The sequence below is a fragment of the Poecile atricapillus genome, chromosome 4 (genome assembly GCF_030490865.1).
Source record: "Poecile atricapillus isolate bPoeAtr1 chromosome 4, bPoeAtr1.hap1, whole genome shotgun sequence".
Classification (NCBI taxonomy): domain Eukaryota; kingdom Metazoa; phylum Chordata; class Aves; order Passeriformes; family Paridae; genus Poecile; species Poecile atricapillus.
Window position 1 is genome coordinate 50,558,192 of NC_081252.1, and position 23,249 is coordinate 50,581,440.

General features: G+C 36.5%; 1 protein-coding gene across 12 annotated transcripts in view; it reads left to right on the plus strand.

Moving 5' to 3' along the window:
* The window catches only part of FRYL (FRY like transcription coactivator), a 161,085-nt gene that overhangs the window by 49,627 nt on the left and 88,209 nt on the right, over positions 1–23,249 (plus strand). For all 12 annotated transcript variants that reach the window (XM_058837376.1, XM_058837366.1, XM_058837369.1 and 9 more), the window contains one exon: positions 17,830–18,029. In XM_058837376.1, coding sequence (XP_058693359.1) covers positions 17,910–18,029 — 120 coding nt within the window. In that variant the 5' untranslated portion in view covers positions 17,830–17,909. The remainder of the gene's footprint in view (positions 1–17,829; positions 18,030–23,249) is intronic.

A 23,249-nucleotide genomic window follows, 5' to 3' on the forward strand; every position in this document is an offset into this window, starting at 1 on the left:
TGCCTTTTCTCATTCTTCTCCTAAGAATCAAGAATTTGAAAATCCAGAGGAAAGAAAAAGTACATGTAGCCTCAGAAACTGACTGCTAAGAGTTTAAAAAATAACCATTTCAATCCTCAAAAATAAAATTTTTAATTTAAAACATTAATATTTATAGGTTTCTTGCTCAAGAATTCGTTTAAGTTCTAGAAGCAATTACTTTTGTAAAGAGATCTTAGGAAAGCACAGCATGGGAGGTATAAATAACTCATGTGCTTCTGCCCATCAGGTGCAGCTGGCATGTGATTTGGGGATATTTTCAACTTTACTTTTTGAAGTTTTCCTTGCAGACAACTGGTACAGACAAGAATGGTGGTCTAGAAAAATGTATGATTGCCTTAAGCCCTTGCAGATCAATGCTGACTAATGAATTTGAAAGAATTGTTAGATTCACGGTGCTATCAAAGCAGTGTAAGTAGCTCTGGGGATTGTTAATTTTCTTCCTTTGGCTTCTTTTATTCGTCATCCCTGTTCACTGCCTTTGTTCACGCTGCTGAACTAGAACTGAAGATCTTCAGGTTAGGAGCAGTGGTGTTTGTGAGGGTGCTGGGGTCAGTGGTCATAACAACTCAGCAGCTTAGTGCAGCCCATGTTGAGCTTAGAAAATCGTGTGCCTGACATCTCAGTGGAAACCTGCCTCCCTTTTCTCTCCAACATCTTGCTTTGTGCTGGCTGTCAGCAGGACATAGCAGCTGGGCCAAATATCACCAGATTTTTACTGTTCTTTCAGCTACAAATGAGGTCTTGTCCTGAAAAAAGAGACGCTGTCAACTGGCACTTCATTTTTATGACAGCAAAGTGAAGAAAGGAGGAAGCTAACCCAGGTGTACTGAGGTTTGGCAAAAAAGTTCAAAGTTTTTTTAGTAGCTGTTTAAACTCTGTGTCCAGAAACCCGTGATAGACTAAACTGGGGATATTAAAGTAGAATCATACATTGTTCTGCTTGTAGGGGTATTTTTATCTCTAAACTTCTCTCTTCAGAAAGTAACTGAGTAGGAAAAAAGGAAAGAGGAATCTAAAACTTAGAAATAACCTAGCAGAAGTGCATAGATGGGAAGGATTTTGCATTCTTTTTCTCTTTTTACATTCTTAAATAATGATTAAAAAAACCCTTGAAAGAGTACTTCAAGTTACAATTCTTATTCCACAGGAAAAATAAAAAGTGTATCACTAATTCTGAAAGAACTACCTTAAAAAAAACTATGGGCAACCCCCAAGTTTCACAAATATGGCAAAAGGTGACCAAAAGAGAAGTGTTTTCACTGTTAGAAGTTTTCCTAGTATCTATCACTGTAGTATTGTTGAAAAGTTTTTTTGAATAATTTTTACTTATGTATTTATTCTTAATATGTAGTTTATGCCTATCTTTTATGGTCACATTATCACTAAAGACGTTATTTTAACTGGAAAATTGGAGTGCTCATCTTGGAGAAGACAAGGAAAACAAGAACATAATGTGTTTAATCAAGCAGGGGCAAGGATGTCAGGACAGAGCCTGGGAGGTCCTTGGTATTGGATCTGTATTACTTGAAGCAAAGCTGTAGGACTTCACTATCTAAAATGTGGTAAAAGATGTGAATTATGCTACTTTCTGAAGCACACTGAAGCTGAAGTTCAGCATCACTGAAAGTCAATCTTGGTGTGCCAAACTGGTGTCTTGCTGTAGATGCAAGTTTTTAAATTAAAAAAAAAGTATGCGCTGCACTTCTTATTCTGAAAACCTGAAGTGAGGAAGTGCTGTGTTCTTGGTTAACTTTAATTTAGATACTGGTTTTTTTAACATATGTTCTTGCACATTTGTAGTTTTTTTCTCAAGGCTTTGTATTTCTTTTCTGCTTGCTTACTTCTGCTGAGACTGTCTACCTAATTGCGTTGAGAAAAATGATGTTAAGTCTTTGGGAATTGTTTGCAGTTTAAAGAGTGAGGTTACGAAAACTGACTGCCAGAAAGTGATTGTGAATATTGGATAGTTTTAGCTATTTGGGGATGGAGAGAGGTGACAGAGACCCACGAGGTGCAGCTGTGCCATCCTGACATAATTAAAATGTCTCGGTGTTTTATGGTGGTGTTAATATGTGACCACACAAACTTAAATACCATATCCTGAGGGAAAAAGATGAGCGATGAGCTCTGGATGTGAAACTCACATTTCCAGGTCACTGGCCAAGAGTGTAGCTTGGCAGAGGCTAGAGCTTGTTATTGTTTCGTGGTTTGCATTTGGTCTTCTTCCAGATGTCAGGCCTGGAGCGCTCCCTGCCTTGAGGCCCTAACCCCTGACTGAGCTGCTCGGTCCCACTTGTGGCTAAACTGCATCTCTGCTTCTGTTCCCCCCAGAAGCTGGTCAGTTGTTCATCTCATCTGTGTTTTATTGCTGGAGAGTGATTAATGAAGTAATATTTTATTAGAATAGATACAGAATTTGCCTGTGTGACCTCAATATACTGAGGAAGTTTGAGCTCCAAAACCTCGATCAGAGAGTCTGAGATTTCCAGGGTTAAGTGGGAATAACTCAGCAAGTGTTTTGTTAATACGATACCTGAGCAAGAATGAAGGAGATATTGCCCCATTTTAAAAATAATGCTGCCAATATATTTATATAAGGCAACTTGAGAGATGGCAGCATTGACTACCTGTCTGTACTAATTCCGGTTGGAAACCTAAGTGACCTAATTTTTTTTTTTTTTTTTTATCATGTAGCAGTAGTAAGGAGCCCTACAGATTATCAGACCATTATGTATTTTGTGATATCCTCTACAGGAAATTTCACCCTCTCTTCCTAAAGTGGGATGAACATTGGAGAGTTTTTTAAGCAGAAACTTAATAATTTCTTTTATTTTTTCATTTATATTCTTCATTCTTATATTTGTCATGAACCGTGTAGTTTTCTAAATATCATGCAAATGCTGCTGTCATTATTGGCTAGCCATAGTTGGTGTCAGCACATGCAGATAGATACTTAGGTCCTTTTCAAGCCTCAAAACTTGGTAGTACTTGAATGACTGCAGATCTGAATGTAGCTATGACACACTTGTATCAGCTCCTTACAAGCTGCTCTTTAAAATATGGATTTATGTATAAATATGTTTTTATCCCTGTCCATCAGCTTGTAGGCCAGCATATCTGTTACTTTGCTGATAGACTCTGGGTATTTTCCATGTCTTCCTACACAAATATGAAACCTACTATTTAATTTTTACCACACAACTGTGTAGGAAATACTGTTGCAACATTGTATAAACCATGTACCAGATGTAAATGTGAGACCTTTTAACAGGGGAAGCAGATGTTACTTAAAATGTGAACTGAGAAGAGCAAAGCACATGTGTCCAAGAAGTCCACCCAGCAGCCAGGCCCTAGGATGGGGGTGCTCAAGGTGTCTGTCCAGCAAAAAGGCACCACTTGTGCTTGTGTCAAGCTATTACATCTGTAATCTATGGTCATGGTGTAGGAGTCAAAAATGCCAGGTGTAACATTCTCCACGTGTCCTGGGCTCCTTTTCAGTTGGCAACAGATTTTGGAGCAGTGTTCTTGGAGTTGTCACTGTTCAGTGTGCCCATCCTGTCCCATTGTGTGTGTCATTACATGATTCTTTGTCTCCAGATCTGGGTGTGTTGTGAAAGTGCAGGGGGATCTGCATACCCGCTCAGCCAGGTGTTGTTCATGCGAGCCGTGCTGAAAACCCCATGTTCCCTGGTGCCCCCACAGCCAGAACTTGCCATTCATAGCAGTCTCAGCCTCTCAGTTACAATTCTCAGCAATGCTTTTTGGAGCTTAAAATAATGTATTGAAACCAGACAAAGGTTCCTACTGTGGAAAGAGCAAACTACTTTTTGAAGTAAATTAGAATCAGATAAAAATAAAAGTTGAGGAAGGTTGGTGAAAAACAGGGTTGGTTTTTTTTTTCCTTATGATACCAATACACACAGCTCAAATCTTTTAAATGACCAATTTAGCCATGTATTTTGGAGTTCTATGGACAAGCATATGACAACCTATTTTTATTTCAGAAGTAACTAGTCTCCTCCCATGAAACTGACAAAGAAGCTGTTAGCCCTGAAACCTTGGTGTGTTTATGGTGGCTAAGAATAACTCTGCATGGCACTTGTATTGTCTTCTTATAGAAGTCCAACTTGAGTGCTGGCTATGTGCTTGCCGGGTGGGATTTTTTCTGCCAGGTTTGTGCTATGCCCTTGCGCTTCGTCTGAGGACTTAAAGCCCTGAAGGCTGTCATCTGTTTCCCTAAGGAATTGCACAACTTGGGATTCTTCCTAATTTAGTTGACTTTTATTTGCAGTAAGCATAGATAAATTTAGCCAGAAAGTCTGATTAGAAATACAAGTATCTCATGCTTATTCTTTAAAAAAAATATTGCTAGCTAGGGTCTGATGTGAACTCAGCACTACCTTTTGCTGTTAAAGACTTAAAAAGCACTGAGGAACCTCAAAAAACAATACCCACAGTAACTCACACATGCAAAGCAAATTTGGATGTGTCCTAGTGAACAATCCTAAATTTTCTGTATATTTGTTAATTTTTGTATTCATCAGACTTTTTTTCTGAAGAAAATGGATATCCCAGACTATCAATAAATCAAGCAGCTGACACTGCTGTTTTTCTGTAGAATTTGATGAATGGAAGGACTTGGCTCAGAAGAGCACATTTGATAAACAGAAAAAACTGATAACTAAATACACCTAATTTAGTAACATGACTTAGAACAGCATTATAAGATATGTGTATGCCTTAACAAGGAAATTTACGTTGTAGTTGAAAAACAGTCAGTCTCTCCTATGTACTAACAACCCCTCAGTAATACCTACTGGAATTGAAACCCATTGGAATTGAATTTTCAGAAGAGCTGATTCCTTGAGTGCTGGGCAGAAAATTTTATTCAGGGAAATGATCAGTTTTTGGTTGGTTTTTTTTTGGAGTTAATTTAGGTAGTTACCTGGATGTTGGGGAAAAAAAAAAAAAGTTGTTTTTTTTTTTTTATTCCTCAGCAAAATTACTGTAAGAATATGCTTTTGAAAATATTGGTTTCACTTTTTCTGTTTTTCTGCCTGTGACATGTTTGTGTTAAATGTGGCAGATTGAGTTAGTCTAGTTTATTTTCCTTCTCAGCTCATATGTTCATATGGAGGATTACCAGGCAAAACTGACAGAATCAGAGCACAGAACAGTTGCTCTTTTCTGAAATTGATATTTAATGCATGAAACATTTTATATCACTGATTTATGTATGCTTGAGAGTATTGCAGTGCTCAATTGTATTTTTTTATTCTCTTCTTTGGTTTTTTAATCCTTGTGTATATATACCTAACACTTTGATTTTCAAAACATACCTTGGCATCAGAAATACTATTACAATATTTCTGAGCACTTCACTAGATAGTTATTTACAAAGACCTGAATGTGCTCTGTAAGTGGACCCAGTCTGGCCTAATGTATTGTTTTTGGTTTTTTTTTTTTTTTTTTTGCTTTCTTGGTTTTTAATGACACATTATTTGAAGTTCTTGGTTACTTTATAACTGATGTTCTTTTATAACTGGGTCCTTTTCTGAAATGTTTTAGAGCAAAACTGCCAGCATTCATTACTTTCTAGCATTTACTCAGGAAAGGTATCAATTTGACATTAATGAGGATAATTGAGGATAATGAGCATAATGAGGATAATGCGGAAAAGTATTTTCCTCTTTGAACTGGGAGCTGGAATTGCCCTCTTCACACAAAGAAAGAATAAGGAGGCAGCAAAGGGAAAGAAGGTTAAACAAACTACCTTGGGTTGTCCTCTGCGAGAGACCTCTTTGCAAAAGCTGCTGGCTTCTGACACAATCTATTTGGAAATAAGATTAAACATAAATTTGTTGAGCATTTTGACATTGTTTTTTCTTCAAGTACTGTGGACCAATAGAATTTTTTATATCCTTAAGTCTGCAAACTGAGGATGTGAAGTTTTGTTTTTCTAGAGAACTGTGGATTAGGAAAGATGAGATAAGGTATTTAAGTTTCTGTTTGCTGGTTAACAAAGGCATGCCTGTGGTCGCGTTGACCTTGTTACAGGATGCATTTTTTGTGTGTGGTGTATATGTATCATTTAATATATTGAAAGGAAATGAAACATCATCACAGGTGATATGTTTGCAGTGGCAACTTAAGAGTGAAGTCTGTGCGCCCTCTATTTATATGTATTCCTTTGCTGCTACATCCTTGCCTAAATTTTAGATTTTAAATGCTACTTCTTAAAACTTTAGATACAGTTTGTGTTTTTCTTTCTCTTTGTGTAGTTAGCATACGATGGAAATGAACTCTTTATTTAAAGTAGGTTCGCTCTCATCATTGCTCTCACACATTGGAAATGTGTGCTTCCTTAACTTACAGAACAGTGTATAAAGAAATCTGGAATAAAATTCTCTTTCCTTCTCTTCCTACACTTTCACTCCCCAGGCCTGACTAGTGTATTTTTCTTTCCACTGCTGCCTTTGCCTCCTTTCTGCTTCTTAGTTTAACGTCACTTAGCCAAGCATTAATAAAATTTTATTGTTTTTGTTATGCTTAACACAGGATTCAGAGCATCAGTGTGTTTCCAGCCTGATGCAGCCTTCAATTTGATGGCAAAAATGGCTTTCCCTCTTAGCAGTAAATGTTCTGTTCTCTACCTCACCTCCCTCACCCCATGGGCTGAGCAGGGCACATTTTCTGTGCCAATCAGAAAGGTCATGAGTGCATGCAAATTTACCAGCGCGCCCTTCCCTGTTGCTTGACAAATTCAATATCAGTATGTGGTTCTCAAATGGCATCCATTGGCCAGGAGAGGGAATGATGAGAAACCAAGCTGCCTGCCCTCAGCAAGCTTAAATTTGCTCTGTAGGAATCTGCATTCCCTCTTGGAAACTTCTTCTAAATAATAAAAAAACTCCAGGAGATAGAACTGAAGGAGAAATAACGCTAATGAGTTATGGCCTCTCAGCGATTACATGAATGCACATACCATCTAAAAGCATGGTAACTGACTAGTATTGTATTGTATAGTATAGTATATAGACTATTATTGTATAGTATTGTGATGACCCTGAACTTATAGGCATGAAAAGCAGGGAATACTACTGGCTCAGACTTAGTGGGGCTCACTTTGCATTTTCCAAAGTGCAGGTGGATCAAAAGAACTAACAGAGCAAGCCAGTGTTATGCAATTCTGTCTTTGCTCTTCATATTCAGTTGGAAGTTGATGTCTTTATTCCTGTTGCAGAAATAAAGTTAAATAAAAAATAAGCATCAGGTATTGCCCTTTAAAATTAATACTGTAAGCTTTTTTTTTTTTTTTTTTTGGCAAGGCCTACTGGAATAGAATTGCTTCTGTGTTTGCATTGTTAATGAAAGTATGAACTGCAATGCTGTAAAAAGCTTAATGCTAAGGAGGATAGGAAGTAAAGAAACAAGTTTAGGCTTCTTTTTTTTATACTTACATGGTTATTCTTTTGAGGGAACCCAAAACTTGTAAATGAGTGAATGTTTGTAGTTCTATATGCTCATTTGTTAAAGTTCAGTATTTTGAAGGAAGCTGAGATACCAGGGTGGATACCTACGTTTTTCGCTTGTACTGTGCAAAGTAGTTTGACAGTTAAGGGCATGTTAATCTTCACAATTAAGGAGAGGAGACTGTAGGTAGCAGGCGCTTGCGTTGGTATTGTTTCTATGAGAAATTCTCTGAGAAGTTTGCAACTTGATTACAGAACTGGTTTTGAGCAGAAATTCATGTATTAAAGTCTAACTTACTTTATTTTTATGTGCAGCTTAAAATTGAATTGAAGGCTACAGTTGTATAAAATGTCAGGACAGTAAGAGCAGATCTAAAAACTACTGTTGGGAATTTAACTTACAGCCCTGAACCTGTGCATTCCTGCCGTTATCCTGCTTCCAAATGTGATGGATTATGTTTAGATTGTGGAAGATGAGACTTATGCTTTACATTCTTTGAAGCTACTCTTGCATGAGAGCAGCTTTCTGACAGTGAGACAAAGCATGTTAAATAAATTAGTGTTTGGAAGTATGCTGTTAATTAAATCTTGCTTCTTTCTAAGTAAGGCTTTCTGTGAAATTCAAAATATTATTTTGAATTAAAGTATTTTATCTGATGAGGTTTTCTAGTCTGGCAGTTGTTCTAGGAAAAGAATTACATAAACTGTATTTTTTTATGATCTGACACTTTAACGGCCAGGATATCCTGGTGGCATGCCGTAATCAAGAGTGACTGGGCAGGACTTGAGACAATTGAGTTCAAACTGATTTCCTCTTCCCCCTCCAGTTTTTGTGTTCTATCACATTGTTTTCCACTGTGTATAGTTTGCTTTTTTGGCATCTTGTGCAATCAAAATTATTTTTTAATTTTTCTTTTTTCCTGTCTGATAATAATCTACATGCATGGTCTACCATACAAGGCTCTGTAAAATGAGTCACAAAATGAGTTGTACTTGTTGCATATGTGTATAGAAATTTCAGCCAGTATTTCCCATCTTTTCCTAGTTGTTGTGTTGTTGAGGATTTAAAAAAAATGTATATAAAATTTATCTTATATTCATTCTCATGATTTTTTAAAAAAATGTTATTTAATTTTAAATTTCTTGTTTGCCATGGTAGTTGCTTGTGCCATAGGTGGGACATTCTGTTCTTCTGTCAGACACTACATTAGAATTACACAGCACTAGAGATCACATGACCTTCAGCAGTATCTTTGGAGCTGTAACTTTTAGCACCCTTTGATGCTGTCAAATCCAACATTCTTAGTGGACAGAGGGAGCCCAGGAACAACTAACAATCTGTTTCTGACTACTGCCCTGGGTATCCTCACACTATGCTATATGTCAGATCTGATCTCTTTTTCAACCATTAAATTTCTTAATAAAAGTATTTTTGTGTTCTGCTCCAGTAAATAAAAATGCTTATCCATCTGATTTAGGTGATTGTGCATTATGTACATGGCTGTGGTTTGTCCTGTTGAGTCACAGCTCTGTAGAGAAGCAGGTGCTCTTCGTACACTACGAAGATAGAGGTTTAGAACGCATGTTTAGTGGAGTTGCTATTTCTCACCTATGTATAAAGATAGAAGGAAAGACTGCTGCAGTCCATAATGGCAAAGTCAGTAGGATTTACTTGGAGAAATTCATCACCCAGTTTTCTCATGTGTGTGAGTTTATGCAAAATAAGTATTTGAAAATAATTTCCCTGATTTTATCTCTAGTCCATTTTATCTTGCTATCTGTTCTAGAGAAACAGATTTCTTTTCAGGAAAGAAATACTATACCTATTTTATTTTTGACTTTTCAAAGTAGGGAAGAGACTATAAGAGATGAAGTCCCATACAGGAATTGAAATATTTGCTGGTTAGAGTTTGCTCGGCCATTAAAACAGCTAGACGAGAAGAATATCTTGTTCTCTTCATAATGCTTCCTCAAAGAGCATCTGAATTTTAGTACAAAGAAGGGGGGAAAGGAGAAATGTGGCAGAGAATACAGCAAAAAGTCTCCAGAGGATTATAGTAATGGTGAGTTTAGAATGGGAAAAAGACCTTTGAAGGACTTTTTTGTGTTTGATACATGGGGAATTCCCCTCATACATCCCAGACAATGGTTATAGGTGTGGAAAAGATGATGAAAAATTTTCTTCTAAACTGAAATAGTTGTGGTTTGTGTGGTTTGAGTGGTTTTTAATGACAAAAACATTACTTTTAAGTTTGATGCAATATTACTTTTGCTTTTTCTCTTGTGGGAGACTGTTTGATTGCATTTCTAGAAATTTATGCCAAATGAAAATCTAAAAATCACATTTTGAGAATGAAAGTGCTAGAGATATTAATAGCAGTAGAGAAGAAGACTACTGAATCTCTGGAAGGACTAAATTACTAAATTATAAGGTAAAAGCTCTAAATTTGAGGATAATCTGTAGCAGCATGTCTTCTAAGGGATTATAATCTGGCCCTGATACCTAGAAAACCAGATATTGCCAGAGAAGGTTTTATGCCTTAGAATTTCTGCTATGTCTTTGTGTTGGCAAGTAATGCTTCTATTACCATTCTTGCCTGTGTTTTCAGAGGCTTTGAGAGCAGAAAACAAACTTCATGAGAGTACCTGTAACTAGACAAATTTACAGCTGCTCTCTCAGTTGAGTCAACTTTCCCTAAAGGAAGGATATTCATATTTGTTGGAGGTAAAAAAAATAATCTTTATGATAAAACTTAGAAGATTTCTCTGAAGATTTTGTTCTGTGGGGATGTTTTTCATCCAAATGAAAGCTCAGCTGTCATAGCACCAATTCCCATAATAAACTCAAAAATGCTTCCTGTATTCTCTCCCAGGCTATCCTTCATGTTACAGCCATATGGTAAATGGACTACTTGCTGAAATTAATTTATCTTCTGTTTATTGATGCAACATTCATTTATGTTGCTTTGTGCCAGAGTTTGGCTGAAATTTAACATATCTGAAACTCCTTAGATAAGCTGTTAATAGGGAAGTGTTTTGCTGCAGAAGTAAAATGTAAGTTCCAATTTAGACGTGGAGGGGAAGTTATCAATACACGTAAAACTTCCTCTCACTGAAAGGTTTGACTTGGCTTTACAAACTTTACACTGAATGAAGCCACTTGTCAGCCTGTTTCTATTTCATGGGTAGGTAATCCATTCATCTTATCATCATGTGGTGTATCATAAATGCATTATAGAAGTATGAGCTACTACTTCTGTTTTAATTATTTCCATAAAAGTAAATTAAAACCAGTAAAGAATTGAGAGAAATGAGGTAAGAATTTGCACTCTGGGCTTAGTCCGTGTCTCTGTTAATGAGATAATAGTTCTTCTTTGCCTGTTGTGTAATTGGACATATGTATGAAGCCAAAATCTTCATTAAACATCTTCCAAAGAAAATTAACTGTATACTGCCAACACAGAGAAAGAGGACAGAATTCCATAGCTGGTGTTGCTGGATGAATTAGTTGTGTAGTCTGTACTGAAAATAATAGGAAAATTGTGCATCAAGAACTGTGTATCCAGACTAAGCTATGAGAAATAGGGGAGAAAGAGCAGGTTTGTTTTCTTGATCATGTATATTCTAATGTACTCAAATTGATTTCAGTTTCTACTGCTGTGTTTGTATTTGTGGTGTTGCCCATCAGTTCATGTGTATTATGTAAAGCAAAGGAGTATCTAGATATCACACTCTAGAAAAAAGTGTGGTCAGTGGTCCTTAATAGATACTTAATTTCACTGTCAAAGACTATGAATTTTGTCCGCATTATTTAGATTCTCTTGTAAAGTGACATTGCTCTGATGTCAGGAGGCTGCTGTGCCTCTCCCTTGGCATTGACTGCTTCATACCAGTATCAAGATTATTATTCATATTAGGTTTTTTAAGGGCCTATTAAGAATTCCTCAGAAAAGGGCATCTAGCAGAAACTTGGTTTCTTGGTCCATCTAAACATATTATTGAGAATAATTTACACAACTAAGAAAATCAGAATAGCATTTGTATAAAACTGGATGTGCTTAAAATGAGTATATATTTTATGGGTTTGCAACTTTTTTCTCTTATTGTATCTGGTAGCACAGTTTAAGATTAGTATCATCTTGCTGGTAAATAAATGTTAATGAAATAAATGAGAAAATCAGGATAAATGCAGTATAATGCAGAAGTGTCTGCTAATTCTGCAGACTGCTGAGTCCAGCACTTGTGTGACGCTGGTGATCCAAGGAACCAGCCACGTGTGCCACAGTATTGGCTGTGCATGACATCAGCAGGGATTCAGTACAGCTGGAGCAAGTATGGCAGGGATAAATCCAGCTTGCAGACAGGCTTCATGCACTATCAGTAGTGCTACATGGTTTGAACAAAAACTGGTGAAGTAGACCTGGTTGTCTGCTGTGCTGTCACATGCTTCAGCAGCCCAGGTAAACTACATCCTGCCATCGCTATTGTGAAAGCAAATCCAAGAGTTTAAGTGAAGAATGGCTCTTTCTTTGTACTTACTTCTAGGTTGGAGGCTAAGATCTGGAACGTGCACCTGTTATTAGAGCAGTGTATGTCGAATTTTGTTGTGTTCATAAAGCTGTTCACCATTCCTTTCATTCAAGTCATAAGACTTTCTTTCCACTGGTAGTAGGAGCAAGTAGACTTTGGAAACAGTAGAAACCTGACGATCAACAGGAATTTTAGAATTGTGAAGTTATGATAAATTTATTGAAGAAGTTGCTCTGAAAAGCAGGGTTCTGATCAGGGACATGAGAAACCTAGGTTTAACATTTGGCCTCTATTCATAATTTGTTGGGATGATTCTGGATAGTTTGCCATCTCTTTTGAGGATTGACATCCTTTTTAGGAAAAAAAATATTGTTTTAGTAAAATAGCTAAAGATTTGTTGTTATGAAACACTCTAACAGTTACTACAGACAAGTTTCCATGTATATTAATACCATTTCTGTGAGGCAGGATGTTCTAGATGTTATCAGAGTAGAAGGCAAGGAGCTTAATTAAAATTCCTTTAAATAACCACACATATTTTTAGTCTTTGGAAATTTTGGTATTGTCAGTTGGACATGCAAGCCCTATTCTGCAGCAAGTGTCACAGGAAATACAAAGTACCTGTGAAAGTGCATGTGCTGCAAAAAAAACCAGTAAAAAGCTTAATTGCTAAATGTGAGCCATGTAAAATTATCTACTACTTTAGCAATTAATTAAAAATAGCAGCCAAGAATATAATCTGCTTGATGAAAACTGTGGAGGCCCCTCAAGATTGTGTTCAGCATACTTATTTTGTAGTTGGGTACCTTATTTTAAAAAGCTGTAAAGTAATGTGTTTTCAGGTATCTGGAAAAAGGGGAGGTACCTGATGTCAATCCAACCATTCCAACTTCCTGAGACACAGCAGCAACTGAACACAAATTTCAGTTAAAGCAAAAACCACTTAAAAAGCACATATGAAGTGCCAACATTTGGCTAAGTGTAAAGTAGTACCAAAAAAAAAAAAAAAAAGTGATAAAAATCATCATTTTATATTAGCCATAACAACTGTCACTGGCTCTGGGGTGCATTCATTACCTTTCAGTACCTGCTTTGCGTGTTTGAACCCTGAATAGTCTCATTGGTTAATAGGATGCTACTTTATATCCTCAAATGCTTGATGCATTTGGCCTATGCAGAGAGAAATAGGATGATAAAATGGTAGCATTCTTTACTATCAACTTGGGTATTAAGCAACTTTAACTAGTTCTAGACACTTGTGTTTAACATGAAACAACTTTTGTTTCTCATTTAGCATACATCAGGGCATGTTGCCTTTTGACCTAGGAGTGTGTTGTCTGTCTAATTATCCTTTGTATTGTTTTACTGTTCCTTGCAACTATCCAAACAATTTGGTGTGGCCCTAGCAACCAAACAATACTGTTTAACAAAGATTTCCTTACTGCATTGCTCCCAGATTTCCCACGTAGCAGTAGCTCACATCAGAGCAAACAAACAGGATATTGTTTCAAGTGAATAATGTTCACTGTTTTCAAGCAATTTATGAAAGTAGTTTTTTTAGTTTTGAACTGTTGCAAGTTGTATGGTTTCTGGTTCCAGATCTCATCTGAAGTTCTGTAGAATGCTTCATGTTTTGAAACTTCCAAACTCTAGCAGCTAAAAGTAAAGAATGGCTTATGCTTTTATGGTGAAGAATAGCAGAAAAAAAATTACTTAATCCTGTCCTGCAATGACATTCTTTTTCCATTAAGCATATTTAAAATCCATATAGATCCTTCCTACAATGTTATTGATTGCAAATTCATGAGTAAATGAATTCCACTGAACATAATTATACCAGATAATAATGTTGTTTGACCTAGTTAAGAAATCTGAGAATAATTTTGACTTTTCTTTAGCAAACTTATATATTTTCTTATTAAGAAGTTGAGCTCCCTCTCCATTTTTCCTCCTACATGTTTGTTTTTTGTGTGTATTTAACTAAATTACAGGTTTTACAAAGCAGATAAAACTATGAACATTGTCATATGCTAGACAAGAGCCTTGATGCTTCTGTCAACCATTAATGGCATCATGAATTAGAGTCCTCAGCAAGTTCACAGATGAAAGTAGATCCTAGTAATTTTTTCTCCCTTTTACATGCTCAACATTTTAGCAAAACTATGGTAATTGTAATACTCTCATGGTAGTATTTGTAATTTTTTCAATTTGACAGTTTTCCATTGGTTTTTTGGGGTGTACGTTCATTGCCACCTGGAGAGTTTGTGCATGTCAACACAGAGATTAGTAACATGAATGGCTATAGGATAGCCTTGACTCTCCTTTGCTGCAGAAAGAGTTAAAAGGCAGGCAGTGATTGACTCTGCACTGACACACACTTGTGTGTGTTGTGTGCCTTGAACAAATGATTGTGTCAAAATTAACCTGGGAAAAAAATAGTATGCATGCTGCTTTTCCAGTTCAGTTCTTTGCACAGCTGACTCTATTGTGTTTGCTTGCACAGGAGGGGAAGGAGCTGGCTGGAAGGGATTGCATCTCTTGATAGTACTGCAGCATGTGCCATCTAAAGGGGGCTGTGTGAAACTATAGCCAGAGAGTGAGGTCCTTGGTAATGCTGGTGGATATAAGGCTGTCCTGGCACCACATTTCCTTGGCTGCATGGTCATGACCTCTGCCTTGTACTGAAATTTCTGCAGCACCTACAGGAGTCAGTCTGGTTATAGTCCTGTTGCTTCTTTTTTTCTTGTTAGCGTTACATTTTTGTCCAATTAATCCATTTCCTGTGGTTTAGCTTGAGCCTGAGGAGGGAATTTACCTAGGTTTAGATCAGTATAGACAGCCTTGGGGTTTCATCCTTAGTGAGGGAAGCTGTTCTATAGCTTTGAAAGTTAACACTCTAAGGTTGTCCCTTACTTAGGATTGAGTTGCTAACATGAAGTAGCGCTTGAAAGATGATCAGCTCTCAATGTTTCCTGATTCTTAAGTGACAGGGGCTTTTTCAATGTGATCTTTTAAAATCTGAAGAAGAAATGTGTTATGTAACAGACTATTAAGAATTGTCTACATAAGGCACATCTAAATATAGTTTGGGGTTAAGGAGCACTGTGGTCTTTCTTAGTTTCCCTAGAGAGCAAAAAGAGGTGGTTGAGTACCAGCTCCTCACTCTTCAGGAGTAGGAACTGGACCAGACCTCTGACATGTTTGCTTCAGTCCAGATCATGCGACAGTTGTGGCATATCTAGTAGGCAAGTCTAGAATGAGCTGAAGCTGCTGTTTTGCTAAATTTCTTCTGACAAGACATAGGTAATGATATTCTAAAGGAGTTTTAAACACTCTTATTTCTTTCCAGCCTCTTAGTGTCAATATGTCTTTTAAAATAAGACAGTCCAACTTGTCTGTTGATTAGAACGAAGCTTTAGCTTTCTTAGAAATGCTCATATTTAGGATAAAAGCAACTGCATATATTAGAAATATGTGGTATCTGTTAAGGGTCCTTTGCTGCTAAGGAGCATAGACATGAAATTTCTATTTTGTTTATCTGATGAAAGGAAAGTTGTTCAAAATCTTTATGTTGCAGCATTCTTCTTTTTTACCTATCTGATGCTTGGTATTTCTATTTGTTACCTTCTATGGCTAGGAAGGATGTATTTATTCCTTCTTTTCACCTTTTCTTAAACCTCTGTGCTATTGTTCTTGACACAGTCTCTCTCATTTTCTGGGCTGCCTTTGGAAACACTGGGGCTTAAGGATGACAAGAGCACAGATGCTGGAGAGCATAGGCATTGTAAAGGCATGAAATATTTTTTGAAGTCCCTATAATGTTTATGTTTCTGTACTGAAGGATGAGCCAGTCATCAGATGTGGGATGAGAAAGAGTTTTGGGTTGTCACCTTCCTTTTGCAGCCTGCACTTTGTTCTGTTTCTTAATGCTTTTGTGTACTTATATCTAGTGAGCTTCTACCATAGGGATCTAGGTATTGCAGTGTCTGCGATGTGCCATTGACTCTGCTGTGTGGGATGTGCTGTTCTCTGTCCTTTAAGGCCTCTGTTACTGAAATCAAAATGCTGGATTGAAGCATTAGAGGATGTTTAGAAATGTTTTGTGACGTGCAGTGTGTGCCTGTTGTTCTGGTGTTACCCCTGGTTCCTGGGAACTGAGTTTTGTGACCTTGTGCTAGTCTTTCCAGCCTCAAAGAAAGGATACTGCAATTTATGTACAGGAAAAAATATGCATTATTCCATCTAAACAGCAAGTTTGTACAATAGCACAGAGATTAAAAACAGATCATGTCTAGTACTCACAACCTTATTCAAGGTAACTTTCCTTTTGGATTAGAAGCTAATGTAGTTGGGGGCATTCAGTTTTCACTCCTGCAGAATTGCTCACTTAATTAATGCATTTGATAAATGATAAATTTCAATGGAAGTTGTGGGAGTCTGTGTTATATTACCTAAAATGTAACTTTTGGAATTTATAGAAGATATTATGCATGAATCGCCAAGACTTAACTTGAGAAGATGTGATCTTCTCAAAGGTTTGATCTCCATATTTGGTCTCATGTTTTTTCATAAATGAGTTGAAAAAAAAATTTGAGTAAAAGTTGTGGATAATATTTAGCTAATAGTGTTTGCACATGTAAAAACTGAGAACATGTAAAAAATTTTCAGGTTCTGTAAAATAAACCAAATTAATTTCCTCACACTTTACCTGCAAAAAGCCTCAAAAAAGCTTGCCTAAACAAGCCATGAAATGTAACAGAATAAAACAAATGGGAATTAGGCTCCCTGCTGACTGTCTTAAGGAAAATAAAATCTTAATATCAATAGACAAGAATTGTTAATATTAATTCCTAATATCAATTGAAAAATAACATCTGCATTCATGGAATATGCTAGGGAAATATCAGACCTCCCTTGGTGCATCTGGGTCATCATTAAGAGGCATCAACAGTTATTTTGATATACAGTGTGCCAGACAAGAATTGTAATTATTTGTCCTGATTTTTTTGTATATTAAACCTCTGTGTGTGATTTTTCAAACATGAGTTTCAGTACTGCAGTTCACATTGCTGGCAGCTTTCACAATAAATAAATGTTTTGGAGTGCTTAGGGAGAAAAATAAAATTAAAGGTGAATAACTATATATAAAGTTTGTATGTGACAATTTCAGTATAAAAGCAAAACATTAACTCTTAGAAAATGAGACTGATATATACAGTGTTATTTGTATTGATTAATAAATATTTAATACAAAGAACAAGTTTTTAATGTGGGACTAAGAAGATGAGTTAGCATGCTATGTCTAAAGAGGATTTGCATTCTTATTAGGAAAACCAGCTTACTGACAAAAAGCACCAAGGAAGAATTTCCCTTGAAGATACTTGGACACCAAATAGAAATGTGAACTTCATGGATGATCTGTAAAATGGAATCAAGCAATGCTTCTCATAATATAGGGGGATATATTCAACCTTTCCATTCAGCCCTCTGATTTTTAGTCATACTTGAACTGTATGGTACTGTATGTTAATCATGGTCATTGTAGAGCATTTTATCAGTAACAGAAGTGACCTACATTGTAAACCCTTGTGCAACTTAAGAGTAGAAATTCCAACCTAGCTAAAACAAGCACATTCTTGTATGTTACAGCTAGTTGCTTCTTTCTGTTTAGAGAGTTTACTGTGTGAAAATGTGTGTATGATGAATGGGAAACTACAAAGTGACTAGCACTGTGTTTACAAGCTCTGCTTTATAGCTCTGTGTTTTTCTTGTTTTTTTCCTGTAGCCTCCGCACCACCCAGCAGAGTAAATAAACGTAGAGTTTTTCCAAGTGTTGTTTCCACCTGGGAAAAGAGAGGCATCATCATGTCTAACATTACTATTGACCCAGATGTGAAACCGGGCGAGTATGTCATCAAAAGCCTCTTTGCTGAATTTGCTGTTCAAGCTGAAAAGAAAATTGAACTTGTAATGGCTGAACCTTTGGTGAGTCCTTTTTTTTTCATGGTATCTCTCAAAGCAGTCTTGTTTTTTCTGAAATAGGCTGATTTATCATATATATGGCTACTGAAAAAAGCATTCCCATATACTGTTGACTTTTCAAAGGGATTAGTTCAGGAATAAGTAGATTTCTGCAAACAGGGTTGCTGCCTGATTTATTGACTTGTGTCAAAAGTGTTACCTAGTAGTTACTGGAAACAAGACCTCTTAGTGTATCCCTAAGGTCTGTGAAGTTACAAAAGGAAATGGGAACAAAAAATGTTCCTTCATTAGTACTGTGAAGTGTGTTTCCTGTCAGTGTTTCTTTGAAGTAATACTTGGACACTATACTTTCAAGAAAATATGTGTTTGGTTTGTTTTCTGAAGTAATGATACTAACACCTGGAATAATATAGTAGTCCGCATATATTGCAGATTAGGCAAAAAGGCAAAACTCCATTGGTGATCCAGACGTCGTGGTTATGAAATAAATGGATTTATTTTAATTTGAAAATTTCTGGAAAAAAAACCAAACAAAAAAAACCCCCAAAACCACAGCAAACAAAACCAACATTTTTAGAAAAAAAAATAAAAAAAAATGGAATATCACCGGGCAGGTGAGATAGTGTGGCTTGCAGAAGATCGGCTCACAGAAAGCTTCTGTTGGCTTCTTGCCAACAACTTTGGCAACTGCTTGCCAAAGTGCTCATGTGCAGAAAGTGCATATGTCAGCATTTGAGCCCCAGTTTTGAAACTTCAGGAAAAAGTTTTCTTAGGAAGTAGTCCAAAAAAACAAAAAAACAGGGCTAAAACTATGTTGTGGATTATGGAATCATCTTCAATTACAACCATTAATAGATAAAAGCCTGAGTAAAATGAAACTTTCCTTTATACCTATTCTTTATAGATATGTCTGTGTGCACAAATCAAGTTTACAACTTAAATATAAGTTGTCTATTTGTTTTTAGACATCCAAAAAGTCATGTATTCAAGAGGGGTTTATAAGAAAGCACAAAAACTTCATAGCAAAAGGGGCACACAAGTATGAAGGATACCTGGCTAAAAATGAGAGGAGAGCTGTAGTGGCAGTGATGCTATGGGTGGAAAGGCTGGTGGCTCTACTGTCCATCTGTGTGCCGGATGCTGCCCCTCCAGCCCTATTTCCATTCACTGGCCAAACAGACAGGGAGGGTAGTGCTTGGCAAGAGGGACAGACTGCCTGGAACTGAGGTGAGCTGAAGAGAGCTTTTCCTGCAGACACTACTAGTTTGGAGTCAAGTCTAACCAGAATAATGGTAGCAAGGTAAATATAATAGCTCTGGAGTTCACTTGTGCTGCAAAACCTGTCCCTAGACCAGATTAAATAAATCCTCTGTCATCAGTCCCAGGTTGTGTCTCCTTGCCATGCTGTTGACTGTTAATTAAACAAATGTTTTTAAGTCTGTTAATCATACAAAATTGAAACACGTCATCAGATTAAAAATTAGAAACCCCATGAAACTAATTAAATAATTTGCTTTTCACAGAAGAGTGATTCCCAGCTCTGTTGCCTGGTGAGGTTTTATGGTGATTGCATGAAGTTTACCTTAGTCAAGATTTTTTACTGATAAGAATCTGAAGTCAATATTTTGTGTGTATACAGTATGAATAAGATTCTTTAGGATAAATTAATAAGAAATTACCAATATTACTAAAGTAGTCATCTATAAAGGTTTTGAACATTTTTGTGTGGTTTCATTTGCTAAGCTGAATTCTTTTAAACAAAATTTTAATGGAATCAAATGGAATTTATATGTATAGTCAGCATTCCTCATTTTATATTGGTGGGTGAGAAGGACTGTAAAGAAAATCAGCAAACTGAGAGGTGCCAGAAGCTGTGGAAAAGTGAAACAACCTGAGCCTGTATAACATAAAGAGGTAGATGGGAATCCTTAGGTGTCCCACTGAAAGGAGATACAAAAGTATTGAAGCAGCTTTATTTCTATATGTAGAATTTAAGTACTGAACATTCAATTCTAGTGTATGAAATTTAAAAAGAAGGCTAAAAAGGCTGGAAGATCACCAGAAAAGCACTGCTTGTGATTGGATAAAAGGCTTTAATGGAAGAGTGGAAAGCCATTTATTATTTTAGTGTGATTTGATTTTGTGGAATGACTTGGCTACAAACAAAAGTGTGGAGAATATATATAGGGTTACATAAATCTTGAATGAAGCTAGGCTGTAGGGTGAAGCTGTTTGAGAGACTTTAAAGCCAGACCAATCAAAATTAGGAGCTAGACACTTTTAAAACTTGAACATACCAGTAGGGGAGCAAAAATTAATTAAAATAAAATTTTTTTAAAAAGTCACTGCAGATCAAGACAGCATCTGTGGGTGAGGGGTAGTATCATTTTTGCTAGATGTATGGATTACATTTAAAGGTAACTGACTTGTGATTTCAAAAATTAACTGAATTGTTTCCCTGGCTGTGAATTTTACCTACTTTCTTCTTACTAATTTAATTAAGAGTTCTCTGCTTCCAAAATTGCCATACCTCAGCATTTTCAAAGTTACAGACAGAGCTTATCAGCAAATGCTTAAAATAAATGATTAAATGAAAGCAGCAAGTGTAATGACAGAAAGGAAGATCATCCTTTTAGTGAATAAATGAAATAAAACCACTTTTCTATTTTTTTAACCAGTTATGCTAAATCTTTTGCAGCAGTATATAGTTTTAAAGGAAAGAAAAGCCCAAGAGTAGTCTTGTAGCTTAAAAAATACTTCTCAGCTGAGAAGGGTGACACTGAGGAATGACACCAGCCTTTCCCAAATATGACATAAACCATACCAGTTAAAAAGATTAGTGATAAACTCAATTATTTCATATTTTGTCAAGCTGCTTGCAAATATGGATGATTAGAATTTAAGCAGTGAATTTAACATGGTGCCACCAAGTTGATAAGCTGCTAACCTACTAGATCGTAGTTGTCTCATGTGGAAGTCAAAACTAGCGAGAGTATTTAAACCTGTTACCAACAGAAGCAATTTTATTCTATTGTGGAAATACTAAACATGGCTCAGACTAGCAATGTACACTTTAGCAAGTGTTGCCTAGGTGCTTTCAAAAGTTTGTCTGAAGTAAAATTTAGCACAGTAGTCTGCTTGCCTCTGGGGCAAGGATGCAGGCACTTCCCAGCCCTTGGGCTGCAGGAGGCAAGGCAGCATCCCTGGTCTGGTTTCTTCCCTGCAGCTTGGAGGACAGCCAGAAGTGCTCTAGTTTGCTTTGCACACCTGAGCCACCCTGCTGAGGTGTGCTAGCCATCAGAGGAAGGTGCCAGGGAATTGTGGAGAGGGGCCAACGGGTGGTACCTTTTTCCGTGGGTGCAGTTGTTTGCACAGCACATGCAAGTCCTGATCCCTGCTGCCTGCCATATGTTGACATTTCTCCTTTACACAATGGATGCAAACTGCTCTTTACTTAATGCAATAGTGTTTTGTTTTTTCATTTCACTTGTAAAAGATAAATGTAGACCTATTATTTTCATCTCTCTCTGAACTTCAGGAAGCCAGGAAAATAAATCTTAAATTATTAATTCAGTTAGAGTTTCCAGACCTTTACTTTATGCTGTTGAATAGATTTTTTTAAATCATGTGAGATGACTGAAGCCATGACAAAGCAGAGGTAGAAGAAGACATTAAAAGAAAATAAATTTTAAAGCCATACAAATAATTCAAAGGCCTTGATAAACCTGTGATTGGGTTCAGGAGTGTTATTTGGTTATGTCACCTTTGTTTGGTCAGTGTTACATTAACTCTACAGTGTATTTACCTTTTAACAGTTTAGATCCTTAGTACTGAGGAAGCATAATAGAGAGGGTTATAAACTTGTAACGTCTCCATTCTTTCTGACCTTAAAATCTTAAACATTTGATATACAGAACTATCTAAATTAGTATGGATTATGGGAAGGATGCTAAATTTCAAAGCTAGTTTGCTCTCTATTGACATTGATTTCAACATCTTTATCTAAAGACTTACAGATTATTTTACTTCTCTTTGATTTGTCATTCCTTTCTTTAGCAATTTTTGGCTTTAGGCACCTGCAGTGGGTATAGTGAACTCAGGGTTTCTTCACCTGTATAGTAGTTTTGTGATACTATGGTGGAAACGTGGTTTGTTGGGATGTTCCCATCCTATCCTAAGGAAATTTAAGGAACCTGACTTTTCCCATCTTCTTACAGGAAAATCACTTTTCTATCTTTTAAGGAAATAGTTTCCTACTTCTTATCATTTAACTTAATTAGCAATGATACAATGTTTGTAGAGAGCGGAACATTTCTTGTGTTTCTGCTTTATAGATAAGCTAGCAATTACTGTGCAGTTTATCTGAAAGCAAAATACAGATAACACAAATTCACTTATAGCAGGTGTTTCCATGTGAAAAAAAAGGAGGAGTCCTAGCTAAAAGAGAATTTGGCTTTGCAAGTGCTCTGTGGAGCTTTTAGTATATGCTTCGAAATACCAATTCTCATAAGTGTTTTGAACAGATTTAACATATAAAATTACATGAATTTGAAAGAATCAAGGAAATGAAACTTTTTCCCCCTTGTTTTTGAATAGACAGTGAAAGAACATTAACTGTTATATCAGTTGATCAAAAAATAGAGCTTTTTCAGAATAATCAATGCATTTTTCTGAAACCTCTTCTTAAAATATTTTTTAATTTGGGCATATTGGAAGTGAACATAAATGGTAGTATTTTCCTAGATAATTAAGTGGATTTCTTTGGATTATGGAAAGTGAAAATGACTTGTGAATTGGCATCTATACCCTTTCAATTTATACTTTCAGAGTAGGCAAAAGCTTTTTGTCTGGACAGTGTTGAATTCAAGCTTTCAGCGTCTGTAATAGTTGCCAGATATTGCATTCTTTTCAACACCAAATGCAGCTGCTCTTACTGGAGAAAATGCCAGAAATTGTGCTGTATTTTCAAGATCACAATTAGGACAAGAAAAAATAAGTTGCCAGTTCAAACCTGGATTTGGGATGTGCAATATGAATTTTTATCTGTTGACCATACAGTCTGTCTCTTGCAGCCTTGCAAGTGTTAAATCACCAAGCAATGTTGACTTTCTCAGATGTTGTCAACAGCCTGACAGCATGGGTGTTGTCTCATACTAAACTACTGGGCAGTTACTTTGTGCTAACAAAGAGTCACGATCTGTTGAGAGCAGAACTGGCTATCAG